This window comes from Tachysurus fulvidraco, chromosome 17, assembly GCF_022655615.1.
Source record: "Tachysurus fulvidraco isolate hzauxx_2018 chromosome 17, HZAU_PFXX_2.0, whole genome shotgun sequence".
Taxonomy (NCBI): domain Eukaryota; kingdom Metazoa; phylum Chordata; class Actinopteri; order Siluriformes; family Bagridae; genus Tachysurus; species Tachysurus fulvidraco.
This window is the reverse complement of record NC_062534.1, coordinates 23455904-23470432: the sequence shown is the minus strand read 5'-3', so window position 1 is coordinate 23470432 and position 14529 is coordinate 23455904. Positions and strand designations below refer to the sequence as shown.

At 42.7% G+C, this 14529-nt stretch overlaps 1 protein-coding gene across 1 annotated transcript in view; it reads right to left on the bottom strand.

The window, feature by feature from the left end:
• The window catches only part of galnt18a (UDP-N-acetyl-alpha-D-galactosamine:polypeptide N-acetylgalactosaminyltransferase 18a), an 81973-nt gene that overhangs the window by 4214 nt on the left and 63230 nt on the right, over positions 1–14529 (bottom strand). The window contains exons 7-10 of the mRNA XM_047802235.1: positions 13141–13326; positions 11239–11376; positions 10190–10285; positions 3019–3183 (exon numbers count right to left, since the gene is read on the bottom strand). Coding sequence (XP_047658191.1) covers positions 3019–3183; positions 10190–10285; positions 11239–11376; positions 13141–13326 — 585 coding nt within the window. The remainder of the gene's footprint in view (positions 1–3018; positions 3184–10189; positions 10286–11238; positions 11377–13140; positions 13327–14529) is intronic.

Sequence of the window (14529 nt, the reverse complement as noted above, 5' to 3'; positions counted from 1 at the left end):
AGTCTTTCTTACACTCCTCCTTGCTAGCATCTGTAACGTTAATGCTAAAATGTTTCACATGTTTTTAACTCATACTCCTCATAGATGAAAAGCACTGTTTGGAGGATCATATGTGCCGATATGAAACAAAATAAGGCTCTAGACCAGTGGTCCCCAACCCCCGGGCCACTTTTGAGGCCGGTACCGGGCCGTGGACCAAATGGTACCGGGCTGCCCAAGGAACATTAAATTATTTCCATTTTATTTACTGTGGTGTATTTCTCTCGACTTTCCATGGACGAGAGGTTAACCGGGAGCTGAGAGACGTCACCTAAAGCCGCACCGATACCGCGCATGCACAAAATATCATGATATCGGGCCGGGTTTAGGTGACGTCTGGAGCTGAGCGGCTGCGAGCGGCAGTGGTGTTGTAGCTTTGGTGGAGAGAGAAGGTGTGTATCGCTCTTCTCTCTGTTCACCGGTACTTTGTCATGTTTAACAGTGCTTGGTGTACGTGTATATTGTGTTTGCTCAAATTTAACCCACAAATTAGCAAAAATGAGACGAAACAGACGTCGTTAGAAAGTTAGAAACTCTGTCGGTGTTCTGGATTAAAGTCATGGCGGAACACCCTGAGATTGTCACCACAGCACTTACATCCCTATCGCCATTTCCGACATGCTAACTGTGTGAAGCGGGGATTTCTGCAGTGACGGCAACCGAAACAAAACAACGGAATAAACTGGACATAAGCGACACACTTCGGGTGTCATTGTCTCCTGTTACCCCAGATGGAACCGTCTCGTTGTAAAGAAACAAGCTCAGGGTTCTCATCGATTTAGTGTTGTAGTGAGTTATAAAGGCATGTTTAAATACAATTATTATTTTAATTATTATTATTATTTTAAATATTTTAATTATTCATTTTAATTTAATTTTAACCCCCCCGTCAGCGGGCCGCAGTAAAATGATCAAACATTGACCGGTCCGCAACGAAAAAGAGGTTGGGGACCACTGATCTAAACCTACAGTAGCTAGTATCAGCTAGCTAACTAGCTTAGCCTGTTTTTTAGATGCGACTTGTTCTGATCAGTCCTGCAGGTGAAGAAACACTGGTGATTGTGGTGATTGTTGAGGAGGTTGTTTGTTTTTGCTGTAGCTCTGGAGACAGAAAATCAGAATTTGAGCCAAAGTGTTTGGAGCTAAAGTGGGACGTGACACTGCATACAGGTGAATGTCCTAAAAATACACACAGTGTTATTTTAGCTAATATTTTTTACTCTGTACGTTATAAATCTCCTCATATTCCCTCAGCAACAACTCATTTTTCATCCGCAATATCCTCCATGATGTTCTTCTCGCTTCCTCATGTAATAATTGGTCTGAATGTATAAATCAGCAGATCACTGGGGCTGTATGTTTCCTTACATCATTTCCCTTTCAGTGAAATGGCTTTTCTTACCCATTTACCCCTCCATTTTCCTCCTCAATTTAGTCACTCCACCACTTCCCCTCCTCTCGTTATTTACTTGGGAAGACCTTGAAGATTTTTGGAAATGTTGCACATGCTGTGTAAATGTACAAAAACAGGAAGGTGCTGATAGACACCTACAACTGTAATTGATAGAGAGAGAGAGAGAGAGAGAGAGAGAGAGAGAGAGAGAGAGAGAGAGAGAGAGAGAGAGAGAGCAGAGAGAGAGAGAAGGAGAGAGAGACAGAGAGAGAGAGAGGCCGAGAGACAGACACAGGATTGAGAGAGGAGAGAGAGAGAGAGAGAGGCAGAGAGCAAGAGAGAGAGAGCCAGTGAGAGAAAGAGAGAGAGAGAGAGAGAGAGAGGGTCCGAGAGAGACAGAGAGAGAGAGATAGCAAGAGAGAGACAGAAAGAGAGAGAGAGAGACAGAGAGAGAGAGATTGCGAGAGCAAGAGAGAGAGAGAGAGAGATTCCGAGAGCAAGAGAGTGAGAGAGAGAGGAGAGAGAGAGCCAGAGAGAGAGAGAGAGAGTCCGAGAGTGAGAGAGAGAGACAGAGAGAGAGACAGAGAGAGAGAGAGAGAGAGAGAGAGAGAGCGTCCAAGAGCAAGAGAGAGAGAGAGAGAGGAAGAGATGAGAATGAGAGAAGCAGTGAGAGCCGAGAGAGGAGAGAGAGAAAAAAGAGATAGAGAGAGAGAGAGAGAGAGAGAGAACATAGAGAGAGAGCCCGAGAGAGAGAGATAGAGGAGAGTAGAAGAGCCAAGAAGAGAGAGAGAGAGAGAGAGAGAGAAGAGAGAGGAGCCAGAGAGAGAGAGAGTGGAGCAGAGAGAGAGAGAGTCTAGATAGCGAGTCAGAGCAAGAGAGAGAGATCTAGTAGCGAGAGGATAGCTATCTCTCTCTCTCATATCTCTAGCTCTTCATCTCACCTTTCTCTCTCGCTAGACTAGGATGAGTTTATAATCACACCCTCCAGTGTCACCCAAATGAGGATGAGGTTCACTTTTGAGTCTGGTTCCTCTCAAGGTTTCTTCCTTTTCTATCTGAGGTAGTTTTTCCTCACCACAGTCGCCTCAGTTGCCTCAGACTTGTTCATTGGAGCAGAGAATTTGATGCAAAATTCAGCAAAAATAAACTAGGAGGCGTTTGTGATTTTTTTTCCAGAAATGCCCACAGATTTGAGCAGGAAGCATGTGGTAGATGCCCTTATCCCGGAGCGACGTACATATTTAACTCATTTAAATTTTATACAACTAAGCAATTGAGGGTTAAGGGCCTTGTTCAGGGGCCCAGCAGTTGTAGCTTGGTAGAACTGGGATTTGATCTCACCACCTTCCAAGCAGTAGTTCAACACCTTAACCACTAGACCACCATTAACCCAAAGTCATCAGTCATGACACGTGTCTTCACTAGCAGGTGTTTAAAAGCAAATCCTGTGCTTGTTAAACTAAAATAAATACTGCAGCAAACCCACCAAAAATTCGGTGAAATCCTGGATGGACTGTTTATCCTGTAACGTAGGCGCTTATACACACACACACCACCCTAGAAAGGGATTGTGGGTAGTCACACACCTGAGTGAAGAGCCAGGAGAGCTTCATGTGCTTGTTCCCAGCGTAGCTGCACTCCAGCAGACGCGGACGCCTGTTCACATCCACCAGGCACTTATTATCGTTGTCGTCGATGGTGGGGCTCAAGACGCCGATGCGCAGCTGCCCCGAGCTGGTGTAGTACACGTTCTGAAATAACATTACAGAGCTTTTATTAAATCTCCGGTACATACAGAAGGGAAGAACGATCAGACAGATAGATTACATTTTTTGACTTGATGCAGAAGGAAACAAACAGCAAAAGAGCAAGATGCTCTTTTATTTATTTATTTATTTATTTATTTATTTATTTATTTATTTATTTATTTATTTTTTCAATAAAATGACATTTATTTCTTTTTTAAACTCATTTTTAACTAATTACTGCTCAGAAGCTGAGGTTAAAGGGCTTTGCTCAAGAGCCCAAGGGATTTGACCTCATGACCTTCTAATCAGAAGTCCATCATCATCATCATCATCATCATCATCATCATCACCTGAGCCCAGTGTAATGAGACCTATGGATACTGGATAATGAGTAGAGAATTATTTCCTGTTTGCTGACTAGAAGCATCTTCTTCTACTTTTGTCTTTTCCCGTTAGGGGTCACCACAGCGTCAGCTCTCTATCCTCTGCACCCTCTCCTCTCCCATCAGTTACCTTCATGTCCTCATTTAACACATCCATATATCTCCTCTCCGTCCTTCCTCTTGACCTCTTACCTGGCAGCTCCATCTCCAACATCCTTCTACCAATATAACCATCTCCCTCTTCTGTACATGTCCAAACCATCTCACTCTATTCTCTCTGTCCTCGTCCCCAAACCGGCCGACCTGAGCCGTCCCTCTGATGCGCTCGTTCCTAATCGTGTCCATCCTCGTCGCTCCTAAAGAGAACCTCAACATCCTCATCTCTGCTACCTCCATCTCTGCCTCATGTCTTTACCTCACTGCTACAGTCTCTAACTAGAGGTCTTCTCTAACTAGAGGTCTACAGAAATCTACCCAACCCGAAGTGACTAGACGTGCATAATGAAAGACCCGACCCGAGACAAACCTGAAAAAATTAGACCCGAGTCCGACCCGACCTGTTGGCAATTTATTAAACCCGACTGGACCCGAATGTTGTGTAACTCTACACTAAAGTACTACAGAGTGGATTCAACATTGATTGACAGGTCTGTTTCAACGAAAATTAGCTTACCGCCAGCCACACGTCGCCAGCCACACGTCGCTAGCGGTCTTGGCAAACAGACGAGAGGTTGGAAAAGGACTCGAGTCGATGAACACACACGAGATACAGTAGTTTGGGTCTTCTCGGGTCGGTTCGGTAAAAACACATTCATTTAAAAAAAACCCGAGACCTGACGCCTCTATTATTATACCCGACCCCGTGTCCGAGGTACACGTGAAACTTTTAGACCTGAACCCGCTCGGGTCTCGGGTCGGACCTCGGGTTTTCGGATCTAAGTGGAGCCGTGAAGACGTCTATCTCTAACCCGTAAAGCAGAGCCGCTCTCACTACCGTCTTCTACACCTTTCCTTTGATGCTGACTGGAAGCATCCTGTGAGAAAAAAACCCCCAAATCCCAAATGTATGATAAAGCATCAGGATAAGTAACACGTGTCTTCTTCCCACTAAGCCCAGAATCGATGTTAATGCTTTAATCCATAGCTCTGGTGGAAAACAAGGCCTTTTTAGCTGTTTTATTTTTAAAGACACCTGTTCTGCTTGAGAAAAAAAAAACATTTAATTCATCCTCAGGTGCTCTTAGGTTGCCTAGTGTAGTAGATTAGTGTACATGAAGTAATTAAGCAGGTCATTAAAAAAAATCAGAATCACAGAATCGAAGGCAAGATCCAGGAACCTGCAAAGGCTCAGGTGGCGTACACAGAGTTCATCAGGGGACGGGATTAAAAAATAAGTGTTCTTCTTTAAGGATGTGATGTTTATTTAACGTTTATAGAAGGAGCCTCCAAGTGTCGGTGCTCTGGAAGAGATAAAGCTGGAACATTTACAGTTTGGGTTCTCAAGCTGTGTTTCTGGGAGGAAGGAGGAGAGAGAGAGAGAGAGAGAGACACACACACAGAGTGAGAGAGAGAGATACAGAGACACAGAGAGACACAAAGGGAGATACAGAGTGAGAGAGAGAGAGATACAGAGGGAGAGAGAGAGAGAGGAGAGAGATACAGAGGGAGAGAGAGAGGAGAGCTATCCCTCTTTCGCTGATCGAGAGATCCCTCTTGCTCTCTCTATTCGCTCTATACCTATCATCTCTCTATCTAATAGCGTATACTCTCTCTCGCTCCCTCCGTCCCATCGCTATCTCATTTCTCTCTTCTTCTTCCCCCCCTCCCCCCCTCCTTTCCCCCCTCCCTTCGCTTTCCCCCCCCTTCTTCGCCCCTTCCCTCCCTTCCCCCCCGCCCACCTAGAGACACAGAAAGAGTTATAGAGTGAGTGAGTGAGAGAGTGAGAGAGAGAGAGAGAGGAGAGAGAAAAAGAGAGAGAGAGATACAGAGGGAGAGTATGAGAAAAATGTAAGATATATAATACACTATTTAAGAGAGAGATTAAGCAGACAAAACACCCAAACCACCATTCCGGCCAGGCCCCCCCGCAAAGACCTCTCTGCTCTCTCTCCCCTCAACCCGACCAAGTGAGATCTCCTCTTCTATCTCTCTCCTCTCTCTCCTCTCTCTCCTCTCTGTCCTCTCTCTCTCCCTCTGTATCTCTCTCTCTGTATCTCTCTCTGTCTCTCTTTCTCTCTCTCTCCCTCCCTCTCTCTCCTCTCTGTCCTCTCTCTCTCCCTCTGTATCTCTCTCTGTATCTCTCTCTGTCTCTCTTTCTCTCTCTCTCTCCCTCTCTCTCTCTCTCCTCTCTGTCCTCTCTCTCTCCCTCTGTATCTTTCTCTCTGTATCTCTCTCGGTCTCTCTTTCTCTCTCTCTCCCTCCCCCTCCCTCTCTCTCTCCCTATTTTTCTTCTCTTCCCTCTCCTCTCTCTCTTTTGTCTCTCTGTCTCCTTCTTCCTCTCTCTCTCTCTCTCTCTCTCTTCCTCTCTCTCTCTCTCCTTCCTCTCTTCTCCCTCTCTGCTCTCTTCTCTCTCCCCTCTTCCCCCCCCCCATCTTTCCCCCTCCCTTCTCTTTCCCCCCAAAAAAAAGGATTCAAACCTGAGACAAAAGTAAGGTCCCAAATTGCATACTCATGCACTATGTAGTGGCATTTTGCAGCACCATGCATACTGAAAATACCAAGAAAAAGAAGAAGAAGAGGAAGAGGAAGAAGCAGACTGATGATGCAGTTATACAACCAAAAAAAAAAAAGAGTAGGCGGGGCTATCGTTCATAATTTAAACCTCATTTTCAGCTCATTATTTACATTTATATTATTATTTACACCCCACAAACCCGAGCGCTCCGGATATGTCAATATTTCCCTGTGCGTTTTTTTTGCTGATGCATTAGCACACAGCATTACTCACTCAGCCAGAGGAAAATCACGAGTCAGGGTTTATGGATTTTATATTAGGGAGGGTTTCACTGTTTTTTGCTTTCCCAGCGGTGAAACACGGCAATCATTCGAGATACGGCGGAGACACGCAGGAACGCAAAGCGCAGCACAATGCAGAGAGCGATAAGGCCGCTCAGGCTTCACACCCGACACAATAGACGGAGAAAAAGTTCCACATGACACACAATTAAAGATTTCACCATAAAAGTAATGACCGGATTATGCTGAGTCGTTTCTTTTATTGTTGGCTCGGGTAGGAGCTCCATGACAGACTGGAGATTATTTAAAGCACAAGAAAGATTTTTACATTAAGCCAGTTTGGAAGGAGTGTTGTTTTTTTTTTTAAATGGAATTTTCTTTAAATAAATATTTTTAGGTTGACTCCAGACCTCTGTTCACGTTTGTACACAAGCATGTTAGATGGGTGACGTGGTGAGTTCTTCTTTAAGGATGTTTATTTAACATTTATAGAAGGAGCCTCCAAGTGTCGGTGCTCTGGAACGGTCAGAGATAAAGCTAAAGGTTCTCAAGCTGTGTTTCTGGGAGGAAGGGGGAGAGAGAGGGGGAGAGAGATTTGATTTTGAAATAAAAACCTTTATTTCGATTGCTCAGTTTCAAACATGACCGATAAAAGGTTTAACTTAAATTAATGCAGGAAAAGAAATAAATAAATAAATAAAATAAAAATTAAATAGATAAATAGAATAGCTTTAAAAGTTTCTGTGCGAAAAACTATAAAAACTAAAATGTACATGTTGTTCTTTAAGACATGTTCTGTGCAAAATGCAGTTCTTCATTAAAAACTGAGCAGAGTGCATTTTTAATGCACCAGATTTTTTCAAACCTTGTCAAGTTCGCCGTTTTCTTGTAAAAGTGAAAGTCCACTAGAATCCTGGACTTCATCATTGCTGTTGTCACCATTGTTGCATCATCGCTGCCTCTTTGTTCCACTTTATTTTTTCGGCTGATGTAAATGCCCATCTTTGCCTGACCCACAACAAAGTTTAAAAGCTGGCATTCTGTTTGCCTTTTCTTAGTATATTTTACCCCCAGAATGGGGAGAGAGAGAGAGAGAGAGAGAGAGAGAGAGAGAGAGAGAGAGAGAGAGAGAGAGAGAGAGAGAGAGAGAGAGAGAGAGAGAGACACAGAGTGAGAGAGAGAGATACAGAGACACAGAGAGATACACAGAGTGAGAGAGAGAGAGAGAGAGGATAGAAGAGCAGAGAAGAGGAACAAACAGAAGAGTGAAGAGAGGAGAGAGAGGAAGAGAGAGAGAGAGATACAGAGACACAGAGAAACACACAGAGTGAGAGAGAGAGAGAGAGAGAGAGAGAGAGAGAGAGAGAGAGATACAGAGACACAGAGAGACAGAGTGAGAGAGAGAGGTACAGAGACACAGATAGACACACAGAGTGAGAGAGATATACAGAGACACAGAGAGACACACAGAGTGAGAGAGATATACAGAGACACAGAGAGACACAGAGAGTGAGAGAGAGATACAGAGACACAGAGAGACACAGAGAGTGAGAGAGATACAGAGACACAGAGAGACACACAGAGTGAGAGAGATATACAGAGACACAGAGAGACACAGAGAGTGAGAGAGATATACAGAGACACAGAGAGACACAGAGAGTGAGAGAGATACAGAGACACAGAGAGACACACAGAGTGAGAGAGATATACAGAGACACAGAGAGACACAGAGAGTGAGAGAGATACAGAGACACAGAGAGACACACAGAGTGAGAGAGATATACAGAGACACAGAGAGACACACAGAGTGAGAGAGATATACAGAGACACAGAGAGTGAGAGAGAGATACAGAGACACAGAGAGACACAGAGAGTGAGAGAGATACAGAGACACAGAGAGACACACAGAGTGAGAGAGATATACAGAGACACAGAGAGACACAGAGAGTGAGAGAGAGATACAGAGACACAGAGAGACACAGAGAGTGAGAGATATATACAGAGACACAGAGAGACACAGAGAGTGAGAGAGATACAGAGACACAGAGAGACACAGAGAGTGAGAGAGATACAGAGACACAGAGAGACACACAGAGTGAGAGAGATATACAGAGACACAGAGAGACACAGAGAGTGAGAGAGAGATACAGAGACACAGAGAGACACAGAGAGTGAGAGAGATACAGAGACACAGAGAGACACACAGAGTGAGAGAGAGAGATACAGAGACACAGAGAGACACACAGAGTGAGAGAGAGAGATACAGAGACACAGAGAGACACACAGAGTGAGAGAGAGAGATACAGAGAGACACACAGAGTGAGAGAGAGAGAGATACAGAGACACAGAAAAACACAGAGTGAGAGAGAGAGAGAGAGAGAGAGAGAGAGAGAGATACAGAGACACAGAGAGACACAGAGTGAGAGAGAGATACAGAGACACAGAGAGACACACAGAGTGAGAGAGAGATACAGAGACACAGAGAGACACACAGAGTGAGAGAGAGAGATACAGAGACACAGAGAGACACACAGAGTGAGAGAGAGATACAGAGAGACACACAGAGTGAGAGAGAGAGAGAGATACAGAGACACAGAGAAACACACAGAGTGAGAGAGAGAGAGAGAGATAGATACAGAGACACAGAGAGACAGAGTGAGAGAGAGATACAGAGACACAGAGAGACACACAGAGTGAGAGAGAGAGAGATACAGAGACACAGAGACACCCACAGAGTGAGAGAGAGAGATACAGAGAGACACACAGAGTGAGAGAGAGAGAGAGATACAGAGACACAGAGAAACACAGAGTGAGAGAGAGAGAGAGAGAGAGAGAGAGAGAGAGAGAGATACAGAGACACAGAGAGACACAGAGTGAGAGAGAGATACAGAGACACAGAGAGACACACAGAGTGAGAGAGAGAGAGATACAGAGACACAGAGACACACACAGAGTGAGAGAGAGAGATACAGAGAGACACACAGAGTGAGAGAGAGAGAGAGATACAGAGACACAGAGAGACACACAGAGTGAGAGAGAGAGAGAGATACAGAGACACAGAGAGACACACAGAGTGTGTGTGTGTGAGAGAGAGAGAGATACAGAGACACAGAGAGACACAGAGTGAGAGAGAGAGGTACAGAGACACAGATAGACACAAAGTGAGAGAGAGAGAGAGAAGATAGAGAGGAGAGAGAGAAAAGGAGAGTGAGAGAGAGATACAGAGGGGGAGAGAAAAAGAGAAAGGGAGAGAGATACAGAGAGACAGATTCAGAGAGAGAGAGAGAGAGAGAGAGAGAGAGAGAGAGAGAGAGAGAGAGAGAGGACAGAGAGGAGAGAGAGAAAAGGAGAGAAAGAAAAGGAGTGTGAGAGAGAGATACAGAGAGAGAGAGAGAGAGAGAGAGAGAGAGAGAGAGAGAGAGAGAGAGAGAGATCAATAGAAAGAGAAAGAGAAGTGTGAGAAGGGTGGTGAGGGAACGATAACTGGGTGATTATTTATTTGCACTCAGCCCTATCTAGTGTTAGGGGTTTGATAGATTCTCAGCCGAAAAGCTGACGCATGTTAAATAAAACCTTGCAATAATTTTTTAAACAGATTAATTTCACCTGGACACCTCCTTACAGAACAGGATACAGAAACACGGTTACACACGACGAGGAAGAGCGCTAACCTGAGGCGTCATGCCGTGACACAGGTACAGGATGGGGATGTTGTCCGTATCCGGACCCTGATCCACACACAGATCTGGTCTCAAGCTGTTCCTCAGCTGCACAACAGGAAAACCCAGAACAGTAAAACAAAAAAAACAAAAAACAAAAAAAAACATTACGACATGATGAGAAAGAATCGTATTACGAATTCATTCAGAATCTTTGAACACTGTAGTGCTCAGCTCATCTTTGTCCAAGAACGGAGCTCTTAATCACGCTGAAGACAAACAATAATCACGCTGAAGACAGACAGGACAAATACAAGGAAAAATCCACCACTTGTTTATTCATCTTTATAATTAACTTATTTCTTACATAAGATTTATTCAGTGTAATGGAATTGTTTCATTTTTCACTACTTGCATCAACATGTTGGTCTGTTTTCACTTTCCTACATTATCCACCTTCTCATAGCGGTGCAGCGGGATTTAGCCGTCACCTCAGTGACGTGACGTACGGCTAAGTACGGTGACCCATACTCAGAATTTGTTCTCTGCATTTAACCCATCCAAAGTGCACACACACACAACAGTGAACACACACACACACACCGTGAACACACACCCAGAGCAGTAGGACCCCATTTATGCTGCGGCGCCCGGGGAGCAGTTGGGGGGGTTCGGTGTCTTGCTCAAGAGCACCTCAGTGGTTGTATTGCCGACCCGAGACTCGAACCCACAACCTTAGGTTTAGTCAGTAGCGGTGCTGTAGTCCGTTAGTCTCTCCATCTCTTTCACTCTACCTGTCCATACTCAACATCTGCTGCTGTGTTCGGGGACTGTAAGTCCTGCAGGTCAGATTTCTCCTCAGGATGACGTTTAACTGTGAATCGATGACGGAGACAGGAAGCTCTTGCTCTGTTTTTAGGAGCTATTTACTAAACCTGAGGTGTGAGTTCATCGATATTTATTTTTTTCATATTAAACTCCATCGCTCCAACAATCCCACGGAACACGAGAAAGGTCTTCTGATCGATTTGGTGTTCACAAACATGAAAGTGTGTGTTTACCTCACCGTAAGCGATGGTGTCAGCGTATGTACGCATTTCTGTGTAAATGTTCTTCAGGAACCAGCGAAAGGGCCGACACTGCAACCTGTCCCTCAGGAGCTTCCTCTCACTGATGACTCCGATGTCGATTCCTGAATTCTGCACACACACACACACACACACACACACACACACACACACACACACACACACACACACACACACACACACACACACACACTCTGTGTGAGACTCCAAGACCAACAAGAGTGTACTCCACTATTCTATATTCAACTTTTCTATACAGTATATACTCCACTAATCTACACCTTACTCTAATCTACTACACCTTACTACACTCTACTTTACTATATACACACTTCACTATACTCTAATCCGCTATATTCTACTATACTCCACCTTACTCTTATCTACTATATTCTACTGTACTTCACTATACTCCACCTTACTCTTATCTACTATATTATACTGTACTTCACTATACTCCACTTTAACCTACTATATTCTACTGTACTTCACTATACTCCACTTTAACCTACTATATTCTACTACAGTATACTTCACTATACTCCACTTTAACCTACTATATTCTACTGTACTTCACTATACTCCACTTTAACCTACTATATTCTACTGTACTTCAGTATACTCCACTTTAACCTACTATATTCTACTGTACTTCACTATACTCCACTTTAACCTACTATATTCTACTACAGTATACTTCACTATACTCTACTTTAACCTACTATATTCTACTGTACTTCACTATACTCCACTTTAACCTACTATATTCTACTGTACTTCACTATACTCTAACCTACTATATTCTACTGTACTTCACTATACTCCACTTTAACCTACTATATTCTACTGTACTTCACTATACTCCACTTTAACCTACTATATTCTACTACAGTATACTTCACTATACTCTACTTTAACCTACTATATTCTACTGTACTTCACTATACTCCTTCATTACTTCATTAACCTACTATATTCTACTAGACTTCACTATACTCCACTTTAACCTACTATATTATACTGTACTTCAGTATACTCCACTTTAACCTACTATATTATACTGTACTTCACTATACTCCACTTTAACCTACTATATTATACTGTACTTCACTATACTCCACTTTAACCTACTATATTATACTGTACTTCAGTATACTCCACTTTAACCTACTATATTATACTGTACTTCAGTATACTCCACTTTAACCTACTATATTATACTGTACTTCACTATACTCCACTTTAACCTACTATATTCTACTGTACTTCACTATACTCTACTTTAACCTACTATATTCTACTGTACTTCACTATACTCCACTTTAACCTACTATATTCTACTGTACTTCACTATACTCCACTTTAACCTACTATATTCTACTAGACTTCACTATACTCCACTTTAACCTACTATATTCTACTACAGTATACTTCACTATACTCCACTTTAACCTACTATATTCTACTGTACTTCACTATACTCCACTTTAACCTACTATATTCTACTGTACTTCACTATACTCCACTTTAACCTACTACTGTATATTCTACTGTACTTCACTATACTCTAACCTACTATATTCTACTGTACTTCACTATACTCCACTTTAACCTTATATATTCTATGCTCTACTTCACTATACTCCACTATACTATACTCCACTTTACTCTAATCTACTATATTCTACTATACTGCACTTTACTATAATCTAATCTTTTCACTTTACTCTATAATATATAATTCACTATACTATGCTCCACTCTAATCTATTATACTCCACCTTACTATACTCTACTTTACCATACTATATTATACTAAAGGTTTTGACTTAGTAGCGACTCTTGCCATCAGTTCTGTTTGCTGGGTTGTTGTACCTGCAGAGGAATGTTCCAGGCCATGTACACGTGGTTCTTGAACTCGTCCATCCACACTTCGGCCACTCTGAGAGCGTTCCTGCGCACGTGAGCTGCCAGGTCATCTGTGTATGGCTTGTGGGCTCGCTCGATGTGAGCTAGTCTGGAACAGGGGAGAACCTCCACACTACCCCCACACAGCCATACCTGGGAATGCACACACACAAACATACATACACACACACACACTGGAGAATTATTTCTAAAATGACAAATAATTAAGTCAAATTCTGAACACTGTCTGAAAGCGGCCTGTTGAAATTTAGAAAAAGTTGTTTTTCTGATCTTCAACTGTCCAATTTGTGGAGTTGGAGATGCTTTTCTGCTCACTGTGGCTAGACAGAGTGCTTATTCGAGTTACTGTTACTCGACTATGCTCCACCATACTCCATACTTAACTATACTCTACTCCGCTACAATATATGATACTTAACTATACTCTACTCCTCTATACTACACTATAATATATTATACTCACCTATACTCTACTCCTCTATAATATATTATACTCACCTATACTCTACTCCTCTATACTACACTATAATATATTATACTCACCTATACTCTACTCCACTATACTCCACTATAATATCACCTATACTCTACTCCACTACAATATATGATACTTAACTATACTCTACTCCACTATATTATACTCAACTATACTCTAATCCACTACAATATATTATACTGATCTATACTCTACTCTATACTCCACTACAATATATTATACTCACCTATACTCTACTCCTCCATACTCCACTACAATATATTATACTCACCTATACTCTACTCCTCCATACTCCACTACAATATATTATACTCACCTATACTCTACTCCTCTATACTCCACTACAATATATTATACTCAACTATACCCTACTGTACTATACTCCACTATACTCCAATTCACACTCCTTTACACTCCAAAGTCTAATCTTATCTGCAAAAGGCAACCAATCAGGAGCCAGGAAAGGTATTCTATTGTCCACATGGTGGGTCATCTGTTTGCTCAGCCTGGTTTATTTTATGATTCCCATGTTAGTTCCTAAATTTCTAAAATTTACCGAAGGCAGTGACAATACAGAATTTGACAAATCCTAACAGTTTTAGAAAACAATCCTGCACCCCCCCTCCCTCCCCCTCCACGTCAGGATATCATCAATATCACCATTTTATAACGCTCACCTCTTGGAAATGCAGAAAATCCAGTGTTCCTGCAAAAAAGTTTAAAGCTGGCCGCTGAATGAAACATAAATCAGGCTTAATGGTAATACGAAGAATTGTAAGGTCGCTGTTTTGGCATGAACCCAGCTGAGATATCCATCTCACTAAAGAACTGAAGGTGCC